Consider the following 12,388-nt stretch of genomic DNA (forward strand, 5'->3'; position numbering starts at 1 on the left):
TGTTCCTTATTTAACTATCATTCTAAGAAGTAATTTTTTTACACTATTTTCCTAAAATATATGTCGCCATCTCCTTGAACTATCAATCTTATTATATCAAACTAATTAATTAAAATATTATACGAGTCCATAATTAACGGCTAGCTTTGTAATAATCTCCCAAATCAATATAATCTATGTTTCATAGTATTAAACAAAAGATAATGTGAGATTGAAGGGATAGAAATCTAAATTTATAGGTGTGTATGGATAGTGATGTACATGAAATATTAATGTCCAATCTTATTCAACCCAATCAACATGCCTAAAAGACTAAGTACGTGTAAGAGGCATAAAACTTGAGGTGAATGTTTTCTTGAATTTTAAAACCCAAGTAAGGAAAGAACCCTCCAATTAAACAAAGCCACTGCGCTGTATATGCTCCTAATCTGATTCCCAATTACTGGTCGGATCATAGCTCACTAGAAATAGTAAGAAGCTTCCATATTGGAGGAAAGAATTAAGACAGAAGGGATCATGAAGATATATATATATATATATATATAGATAGATAGATAGATAAAATTGAAGCTGATCCATATATATATATATATATATATATACACATATATCTCTAGCAAAAAAAAAAAAAAGATGGGTTTTTGTGGAGTCAAATAAGAGTTTGTTATTCACTTTGTGTGGCTCAGATTTAGATAAAATATGGTTCGAGAAGGGCCTGTTTGGATTAGTAGCTAGCTATAGGTAGGTCTCCGGAGGAATCTGCAGAGAATTCTTGCATATATTCTGGGTAATTCTAAGGCATATATATCTTAGACGGCAGGAATGTCGGAATACATTTTAGCAACCTTCGTTTATTCCTTTCTGGTATCCTACACATGATGTGTTTGGGATTTTGAATGATAATTGATTTATCTTTTTTCTTTAATTTGTAGGCAAAGTACTCATTATCTTTTATTAGGGTCAGGAAACGTTTCGTGTGTAAGACTTTTCTGAGTCAAGAAATTTGTGTGTAAGACTTCGAAAGAGAGCATATATACCGCCTGTACATGCATGAGAAGCCATGTTAAAACTTTAATTAATTAATTTTGTATATAATAGGTTAAATTTTTGGATGAGTTGATCAGTCACTCAACATCTTATTTAATTTATCAAGTAAAACAAAAAAATAAATAAATAAAAGTACTAAAGTAAACAATTTGAAACTAATGAACCCTCGAAATTAATTGGAAAAATAAAGTTATTTTTAAAATAAAATTACTTAAAACATTCTTGTGAAAAGAATCATTTGATCATCCTGGGAAGCTGAAAAGGGAATCAATTTGAGGTGAACAAGTGGAATGAATTGGTTAGATGCTATTTGCTGACTTCCATGAGTTGATTTGAAATGTTATACGGCATCATTCTTTGAACTTGATCAAAAAAAAAAAAAAAAAAAGCTAGGTTCCACCAAATTCAAGCAATTGCGATGTTTGAACTTTGAGTAACAAGACAAATTTGACACATTGTTCCTCGGATTTCACATGATTTATATATTTCATCAATTTCGTGTAAGTCAGTGGCATGGGTGTCTTAACTTATTGAACTGACAACCTAGTGTGTGTGTGTGTGTGTATATATATATTTCTAGCCAGCTCGATTTGTTTTACAAAAGTGTAATGTTAAATGCATCAATAATCAATTCAATATTATCATAACTAGTAGATTACAATGAATAAATAACAACTCGTAATCAAACAAAATAAAATAATTATAACTCTAAAGATTGAAAGACTTAATTTTTATCAACTAAGTTAGACTTTACAAATAAATATATATTCAATTTAATTGAAAAGAGTATTAGTTGTTTATGGTAATGAATCATAATAAATATTACTCATCATGGAACATAGAATGGATATGTACCACTGTACATTTTCTTTCATTTGAAGGCGCGTTGGTACATACATGCAATTGTAATATTTCCATCAAACTCAACAGATTCGAGATCTCAATGTGACGTTTAGTGCAATAAAATCGTGTGTACCTGGGCAAAAAATGTCGGAAGACCTGTTTCTGCAGGAAATCTTTGGTGAGCTATATTTATATTATATGTATATATGTTAATACAACTCATCATATATATTTCCATGAGAATTAGGTGAGGTGTGGCTCAATGTGACGTTTAATGCAATAAAGTCTCTATAAAAACAAAATCCCATACATGTATTTCATTAATTGTTTGTACTAAATATATATACATATGTATTTTAGTGGATCGATGGAAGCTTATCCTAACTTCTTTCATAAGCAATAGCTAAGTGTTGCGTCATTAATTAGAAAATGTAGTGAAGCTTATCAAATTAATTAATTAAACCAGATATTTTTGTGGCTGTCCAATTATTCTTTTACTTTATTATGAACAAGAATGTCTTGACCCAAAACACACCCACACCCACATATATATACATATATATATATATATAGAGAGAGAGAGAGAGAGGAAGGTAGAAAGCAGGTTAAATTTTCCTTCCTTGCCGAATTAAATTAAGGTTGGAAATGGTAGGTAAGATATATTTGTTGGTGAAAGTCTACAATTAACTATATATATATATATTATATTCTCATTTGGGGTTCCTTCTTCTTTTGTTTTTTTCCCTTAAATATAATAATATGTATGTTGGAAATAATAATAGATAATTCATATATTATCTCACAAATTAATAAATCTCACATATAATTAAACAATTATTTACACAAATATTAATCATATAGGCACATAATTGTGAATCAAATTAACATGAAGTAGTGGAAACACGTCGATCCAAGCATATGGATCAGCCTCGTCTACAAGCCCATGCTTTTTATAGCTCACGAACACATCATCTTTCTCATTGGTTTGAGGTCATCCTACGAATATCTTCAAGATCTACTCCATATCGGATCTTGCTACAAATCTTGTGCATACCACAAACATACCTTACTCCCCTTGGCGGAAAACTACTAAAGTAACTCATTCATTTACATACCTCAAATCCAAAAAGCCTATGATATGCTCCAAGGAAAAACGTACACAGAATTGGATATAGTATTGTGATCAACTCATTTTATATCACATTTGTGTTTCTGTATTGTTATTTGATCACAACCATGTACCCTATTTATAGGTGTACATAACCCTATTTTTAAAAGGAGTTCATATCCCAATACATAATTGGTAGACTACAAACTATATCCTAAATAGGATTTATCCCAAATGAGTCCTTATCCCAACATGTATTTAAGAGACTCAAATTCTATCTCAATATGAGTGCATATTGGGTAACATATCCACTAATCCGACCCAATATCCATCAATATATATATATATATTTTGAACCTAACATAATTATAAGGTAGAGGAAGACTATTTTGAACTAAAATGAGTTATCCTTTAGAGTTTTTGATCCGACTGCTTAGAAAGTCAAGTCAATATGATCAATCCATATATATTAGGATATATATACGGATCAGATTTGCCTAACAAATCAAATTGAGATAATTATGATGATGATGATCAAGTCGGTCAGACTTTATTCTGACCCTCAAAACTATGACTTCAAATTTCATTATGTCTTTTTGTGTGTATTAATCAAACAGATCCATCCTATATATTTTTATAGCATTACGTACTGCTACACTACACAGACACATGTATATATATATATATATATATATATACTTATTGTACATAAACCATAAGTACGTGTATATATATGTATATCTGTTATACCCATCATGATGTGTTTGGATAAAATATTTTTTTAATCCCATAAAATAAAGATAAACTTTTTGGTATCATAATTTTGACAGGTAATACTTTTAGTCTCATAAAATTCAAAATCATGTTTTTTTAATCCCAAACAACGCCCTTTTAGTCTCAAAATCACAACGCACACGACTTTTTTGGAACTAAAAATCCATAAGTATGAATTTTATGAGACTAAAAACAATACATGTCATAGTTGTGATACCAAAACAAACTCTGCCGTTATTTTATAGGACTAAAAAAGCATTTTGCCCCGACCGACGCGCTTATATACATTGCATTAATGATTTTATATAGTTCATTGTATTATTCATTATTTTTATAAAGAAGTATAAGTATTTATTCATATGAATGTACACATCAATATACAATTCAGGCCTCATTCACTTCGAATGATGTGATTTAAATGAGACAAATAACTTTTCGAATAGTTATTTGAATTGGATTAAAAATAATTATATTGTGACTCAATATTATGTTTACTAATATTTGTAAAATAACAAATATAAGTAATATAGTATGTACTTTAGACCATAATTTGTGTATATTATTGAGTAATCGTACAAAACTACAAATCTTATATATTTATATAACTATTAAAGTCTAAATTTGTACACCTATGTAGTGGTACTAATACACTACACATACTTATGTGTATGTGTATATATTTTGGTACTCATAATGTGCTTATATATATATATATATATATTGCATTTTATATATATTAATATAATCAATATTGTTATGACAAATATGTTTAAAATTCATAAAAAATTCACAAACAATATGTATTATTTATTAGGCACGTTTTTAGAGTAATTTTCCATGTAAGTAGGTTTATTTAGTGTGTTGCGATGAGGCAAATATTCCCATAAAAAGGGAGTTGTTGAAAATCAGATAGTGGAGTGGTCATTATCTGTCAGATTGGATTATCACATTTGCGCAGTGCCACAACAATGGGACTCCAATATTGTTGGTGACTACTGATATTTTTTTTGACTCCCACTGTTCTAGAAACTTTTTTAAATATTTTTTCCTTTTTCCTTTCATTTTGAGAAAGAACTAGAAGCTATTGAAATAAAAATAATAATAATTACGTAATATAGGAGCTGTTATGCCGAAAAGTCGGGTCAAGGTCTTTATGAGTGAATTTTGGGATATTGCTAGCTCAATAAGTAAGATACAATTTGATTTGTTCAGCGTAGAGTTTCAACAACAAACCACTTTCAAAATCATATTAGGAATATTCGATTACAATTTTCCGATACTTAAATTAAATAGGTCATAAGAGGAGTATAATAAAAGGTCATAGTAGTCAAAGTTACGTTGGCGGCATGGAGGACGACCATTTGTAAATTTCTCCTAATTCTTTTGTTTGATTTTTATTTTAATTATTAATTTATTTATATTTTTTATTTAACTCCTATTTCAGTTGAAATACCCTTAACTAGAGTTTTTGTCAGTACAAAATTATTCCTAATGATCAAGAAACATATTATATAGAATTGTTGTTCTTTTGTTCTTTTTTCTTTTTAATATAGTATATAGAATTGTTCTTAATTTTGAAGAAATATATAAATCTCTCATAGTTGTGTGGGCCTTCTTCACACATACAAAAGCCCACAGATAATTAGTTCAGTCAGGTAAAATTATTACGGACACTTACAGACTGCCAAAGCCCAACCAAGACATCCCTAACCAAAGCCCATCATAGTTGTGTGGCCCAAACGATATGCTTAATTAATAGGGTAATTACACCATCCTCCCTTAAAATTTTATGTAATTATATATAATACTCTTGTAGTTTGAGTAATTACATTTAATACCTCAGAATTTTATTTTCGTCCAACAAATAAATCTCTCTATTAGTCAAAATTTAAGGAATTCGTTGATATTAATAAAAGAAAAAACAAAAATTAATATTTATCCTATTATTGACTTAGGACATGGCATGGTAAAATAGAGAAAGATATTGATATTATGATGATGTAAATAAATATGTTATCCTAAGTGAATTGGTTTAAGGAGTGAAGAAAGTGAGGTAGCAACTTTATTTTGAGTACATTTTCATGTGTGATGGAACATATGGGCCACCGACACCCTACGGGACTATGCTGCATTGCTATTTCAACAATCAGTAATACAGGCGGTAGATCAGTAATAGGTTTTGAGACACTGACAATTTCTTCCTAAAACCGACAAAATTAGAAAAAGCAGGCGAGACGAGTTTCAATTACCTACCTACCACACGTGCTGTAATTACAAAAGCTTCTGCCAATTTCAGAGAATCTGCTGCAAATTCTATTTATTTTATCTACTTGAGCATTGTCGAGAAAAAGGTTTTTACATTTGATCTAAGTCACCACCTTGTTTTAAAGTTGTGCTCCTGTTTCAGATCATAGAAAGTTGTGTGTCCACATGTCTAAATTAGTAAAATTGGAATCGAGATAAAACTTCAAAGTAAATAATATGATTGTTCTTACATGCTTGTCCAGTTGGACTTATGGCATTAATTAATATGAATTCATAACAGGTTGACGACTACTGAATGGGAGGGAGTGCAGTCGTCACTGGATGGAGCCTAGTATGTCTAGTCTTGGGCGGAGCAATTGAGGAGGGTATTTGTATAATATATTTACCATAATCGGATACACATGTTTTGTGGTTATTTATTTTAATTGGAAAGATGAATGTGATGATAGTATATGTATATTGTAAGGCCGCCATTCCTAAGTGAGAATGCAATAAATATGACAATAATTCATTGCAGACATTCTTTAAATTTAGGATATGAATGTGTCCAAACTCCAATGGCTAAGACAAACTCTAATAAAAAGTAGCATATTATAATTATCATGCATTACTATATAAATGCATTTAATTTAAGAGAAACAATTTTTTTTTCTAAAAAATTAAAAAGATTTAATTTCCTATTATAAGACAATTCCGAACTACCTAGTGCTTATTTTCATTTTTTATAAATAAGATAAGTTTATATATATATATATTTAACCGTTGTAAATGACATTAACCAATATCAATGTCTTTTTCTTTTTCTTTTTCTTTCAAATGATTGTTTTTGTTATTTTTGTGTGACTTAGAATTTATTTTAGGGATAAGTGCACTCACTTACTTCAAGATTTGGTGTATCCCACTATAATTTGAAAAATTACATTTAATACTCATATGATTTGCTTCCATCTGACAAATAAGTCCATTCGTTAGTCAAAATTCATCGAGTTTGATGATATTAATAAAAAAATAGATAAAAACTCATATTTTTCTCCCATTGACTTATATATTATTTATTTATTGCAAGTCAAATAAATATTTTTATGGTTAATTTACTCTTATACATTTTCACACATTAATGAATATGAGGATGCATATCCATACTATTATAAGGATTAATTTGTTTGATTTGCAATAAGTTAATAATAAGTACTCGAGGGTAAATGTCGATTTTTATTTAGTTTTTTTATTAATATCAACAAATTCAGTAAATTTTGACTAATAGAAGAACCTATTCATTAGATAAAATATTAGATGTAATTTTTCAAACCATATAAGATTTATGTATAATTATATCAAATTATAGGTGATGGGAGTGTAATTTTCCCTTTAATTTAAGAGTATATTTTGTCATTTCTTGATTTTCGGAGGAAATAATTTTTGGTGACAATTGCAGAAATATTTGAAAATGCTGTAAATATATATATAAATTATGCAGATGTAGGACTTTATTGACCTTAGTGACATCACCATGAACTCTCTCCACCAAACGAAAGAAAGAAAGTGATGATGGTGTATGATTTTATTGTAGTCCCATAGGCCTAAAATTGTAAAACAACTGTTGCAATTAATAAGCTTCAATTTTCAATGGCAGTCTGCTAGTACAATATTAAGTGACTATATTTTAATTTATATTTTTGTTACTTTTTTGTAATTTGAATGTTATTAGAGATTATTTTGAGGTAATGAATGATAAATATAGATATGGTGTAATTATTGCTATTATAAAAAAAATAAATATTAACGGTTAACTCAAAGTGTGATCGAAAAGATTTTAATTATGCAACTGAAGTAGAAGTTTTTGCATTCCTGTTCTGATATAAGCCATCAAATCTAACATTAATAACTATAATTTCTGCGTGTATCTACCGTATATGAAGAGAGAAAAATCTTAGGCGATTCGAGCATATTAAGCGAAACCCGAATATTGTAGTTAGATTAATTGTGGATGATGTTAGACAGCATATACTTGACATTATCTTAGCTAGCTCTGTTAGTACACATGCACTTTATAGATTGTGGCATATGCCTTGGCCTGTCGAAGGAAACACTACTTAATTCATGATTGTTGTACTATATCTTTTTCTATTTATGAAAATTAAATTTACCGAAAAAAAAACTATAATTTCTATACAATTGAGTTAAAAAATAATAAATAGTTAAGATTGCGACATATTTGTAGTAAAATATATTTTTGATATATCATGCAATATGATCGGTGCCCTGTTCATAAGATATTATTGGAACTGATGTTTATATGGGAGAGGAAGTCTTGAAACTTATAAACCACTCAAATTTCTGAGTTGCAATCAATATTGAACTCACATCTACAATTACATGAACAAAATATAAATGATTCAAACTATTAGTAATGCTATTTTATAATTTTACTATAAGAAAAATCTGGTGTTGCCCATAGTTCTATCTTCTCCTCCCCACTATGAGCAGCCACAGAACCTAAACAACAAGGTAAAGATATTTTGTTGAAAGATTCTATAATATTCCATGATTAGGCATATTCAAATCGGTCTTTCTTTTTTGAAATTAAAAAGCAAAATAAGTAAAAAAAAAAAAAACAACCTTTGAAATATATGCTCTAACATATAAAATACGAAAGTGGTGAAAGTGAAACACACACAAAGTTTTACTAACTAAAAGTGATTGGACATTTGCTTTATTGAAAAAATAGGAGTTAACTTATTTAGTCATAAAAGTTTAGGGGGCAAAAGTGCAAAGCCTGAAAAAGGCACGGTGATAGACAGTAAATTATAAATCTTAATTCGAGGGTAATTTAGTAATCCGCTTCTATAAGTTCTAGGCCAACAAGAAACGAGCAGCTCGTTATTAGCTCTACAAGAATCTCTCTCTCTCACCTGCATAGTTTTCTTCACTCAACTTCGTCATTGCTTCTCTCTCCTCTGCTTCTCCACCTGCTGAGCGATGGGTTTGAGCCCTCGTTTCTCTTTCATCTCCCACATCTGCATTATGCTTCACTCCACTTTCTTTCGTCACAGGCCTTAGAATTTTTCACTGATGACTCATAATTTTAAGCTGTCTGCCAAAAACTGATGATGTCCCTTTGAATTTTCACATCAAAATTCGACTTTTACCTGTGAAAGCTATGGAGGGTTGCAAATCTTATGATGATTCTCACATGGAAAATGTACTGTTAAAGAATGAAAGGATTCCTTGCACTTCTGAGGTTCTTGATTGTCTCTGGGTTCCAAATTCTTCCCCTCCTTTTCATGGTAATCTCATTTTTCTGGGATGCAATATGTTCTTCTTTCTACTGGTGTGGTTTTTCCATTCTTGATTGGTCATATAGCTTGTGACTTGTGAGCTCTTTGTTCCTACTGCTGTCTTATTCGCATAGTGTTATTGCAGTTTTCATCACTATGATAAGTTTTGGTTTGTTAAAGTTCTTGATTCGTACGGTTTTGTTGTTGTTATGTATGTTCCTATCATCTATATCTTTTGCAACGGTATGTTATTCGAGATTTCAGCACACATTTGCATAAGTGTATGTTTCTACAGTGAAATATGATGCTTGTCTTCTGGTTGCTCTAATTACTTGGTTTTTCTCACTATGTGAAAAAAGAAAAAGAGAAAACTTGTTGACAGGTAGTCAGTTGCTAGCTTTTCTGCAATGCCTTTCAGCTGTTGATTTATTGCGTTGGTTGTTTAAGGAAAAGTGGCTTTTGTAATTACTTTTGGATGTGAATTACGCATACTATTGAACATTAGAATCCAATAAAGAAAGCATTTTGCATATCAACGTGGAATCCGAATTTCTGCAAAGTATATGATAGAAACTGAACATCTTCTGTTTTGGTTGCTCAGTTTCAGGCTCTGCAGCCGTGGTTAACTTTGAAGAAATCCGAGGAGAAAACAGTACCGAGAGGCCATTCTTCACACAGGTTGATAGTAAAGTAGAAAATTTGAGTGAGGAGTTTGATGGATGCTTTCATCAGCCAGAGAAAAAGAGGAGACTAACTGTGGAACAAGTTCAGTTCCTTGAGAAGAGTTTTGAGGTGGAGAACAAGCTTGAACCAGATAGGAAAGTCCAGTTAGCTAAAGAACTTGGATTGCAGCCTAGACAAGTTGCAATTTGGTTTCAAAATCGACGAGCCCGGTACAAAACTAAGCTGCTTGAGAAAGAATACGGCTCTTTGAAAGCAAGTTTTGACAAACTGAAGGCAGACTTCGACACCCTTTCTGCAGAGAATGAGAAGTTGAAAAATGAGGTTTGATCTTTGGCTGCAAGAACTCAGCATTGCCAGTTTCATTGCAAGTCGAATTGACCATTTCTCTCTAACAAGATTTATTTTGACAATAGGTTCAGTTGCTGACTCAGAAAATGCTTCTGAGAGACAATGGAAAGCCCAAGCTGGAGTCGTTTGATCCCATTAGTCCACTTGATCTTCAACCGGAGAATCCAGCTTTCTCTCCACAGGCTGCAGCCTGTAAGCAGGAAGATGGAGCAAGCTCCGCAAAGAGCGACATTCTCGATTCCGACAGTCCACGTCACACTGATGGGAATTTTCCAGCAATTTTAGATCCTGTAGGTTCTTCCCACGATTTCGAGCCCGACCCATCTGATTTTTCTCAAGAAGAAAATGAAAGCCTAAGCAGGAGCCTCCTGCAGCCAACATGCTTCCCAAAACTTGAAGTTGAATGCTATGATGATTTACAGCCAAACTCATGCAATTTGGGATTCCCTGTTCAAGATCAAGGCACATGGTTCTGGCAATATTGAGTTGAAAGGATTCTTGGCTCACATGTTACTGTTGTGTTATGCCATAGTCTTCTTGTAAATAAGTTTAGGATGAAATAATGAAAATTGAGCTTATTTTATCTATTCGAGATTCGCCTTTCCTTGCTCAACACGATCAAATCTTTATCGAAACTGAATCACATAAACTAGTTTCTTCTCCTGATCAAGCTTCATTTTATTTAGATCAAAGTGGGCACTTTGAGCAGAAATTAAGCAATCATCGGTGACTTTCTTGAGGTAAAACCAAAAAAGTAGATAAAATTTCACCAGGGTTTATGCATATCAAGAATTATCAAGAACACTATCAGCTTATACACTGCTTCTGGAAAGGAAAACACTGGCGCAGATCTACAATTCAAATTCACATGAAATTAGACAGAAAAGGTTGCGCACACAGTTTCAGTCCTGAAAAATAGGAGGAAAATTGGGGAGGATGCCCGCAAAAGTCAAAATCTTTGAAGGGTTTTATCCAACTTTTCTCCCATATGCAATGACTTTTCTAGCTCAATTTGGGTTACTATAGATGCTGACATTTTGTCCACCAGAATTTAAAAAAATCCAAGAAATGTGAACAGTATCAGTATTATATTCTTCCACAGAATCAAGTACTGACAAATACTGCCCTGCTCATCACAAGAGTGTTTACATGTGTTATCTTTCTTGTGGTTCCATACTTGTAGTTTACTTAGCGTGTAATGATTTTTTCAATTATTCTAATCATTTGGTTTATTTTATTAAATAGCATCAGCTGGTATGAGGAACTGGTTAGCGTGAAATCCAAGGTTCTTGTCACGAAATTTTGATTAGCATATCTGTACTTAGAATGATAATTATACTTGTTTTAAACTTGGTGAATGTCATCAAATGGGTGGTGAAATGACAACAAATGTACACTTTGTTTGACGAGTTTGAATTGTTAGGCCACCTAAATCGACGGCTTTCTATTATATATACTTAGAAAGTATATTTTCCTATTAAAGAAAGACGTATATTGACTACACTTGTAAAATAAAATAAATTTATATTTGATGAGCAATCCTGTAAAGAACACAACGTGCTCAAAATATGAATGGAACTATAGCACATGTAGAGTAGATGCAAAATGGAGATATTAAGGACGGTAGAGTAGTTATTTTTGGTGAATTTAGTAGCTACCAATGGAGATATGAAGGGATATGATCAAAACCAAAATTGAAGTCTTTGGAATTAGAGATGCGACCAATTCTACCCCACCAACCCGTAAAATCCATCGACGTCTATAAACAGCGATAGGGACGTCGCAGCGTCCTTCAATCCACACGCAGTGATCAGCCACTGGATTCATAAGTCACATTGCCATAAATGCCGAAATGTGCAGCAGTTATGGCTGAACCAGCTACCGGAGAGAGACCAACACACCTCACCTCTTCTTTCATCACTAGACCAACACACTCACCTCTTCTTTAGTTGTATCCTTATTAGTCAAGATGAATATCTTTTATTATTATTGAAATAACTATCAGCATAAAATCTCAACCACTTAGATCAGATTCCAAAGG

At 31.6% G+C, this 12,388-nt stretch overlaps 1 protein-coding gene across 1 annotated transcript; it reads left to right on the forward strand.

Annotated features, from left to right (window-relative positions):
• Positions 1-8,915: 8,915 nt before the first annotated feature.
• LOC105156564 (homeobox-leucine zipper protein HAT5) lies at positions 8,916-10,934 on the forward strand. The gene is made up of 3 exons (XM_011072732.3): positions 8,916-9,324; positions 9,917-10,320; positions 10,413-10,934. The coding sequence occupies exons 1-3, from the start codon at positions 9,198-9,200 to the stop codon at positions 10,830-10,832; spliced, it is 951 nt and encodes a 316-aa protein (XP_011071034.1). The 5' UTR covers positions 8,916-9,197; the 3' UTR covers positions 10,833-10,934.
• Positions 10,935-12,388: the final 1,454 nt, after the last annotated feature.

The sequence above is a fragment of the Sesamum indicum genome, linkage group LG2 (assembly GCF_026168435.1).
Source record: "Sesamum indicum cultivar Baizhima isolate 11 linkage group LG2, ASM2616843v1, whole genome shotgun sequence".
NCBI lineage: Eukaryota > Viridiplantae > Streptophyta > Magnoliopsida > Lamiales > Pedaliaceae > Sesamum > Sesamum indicum.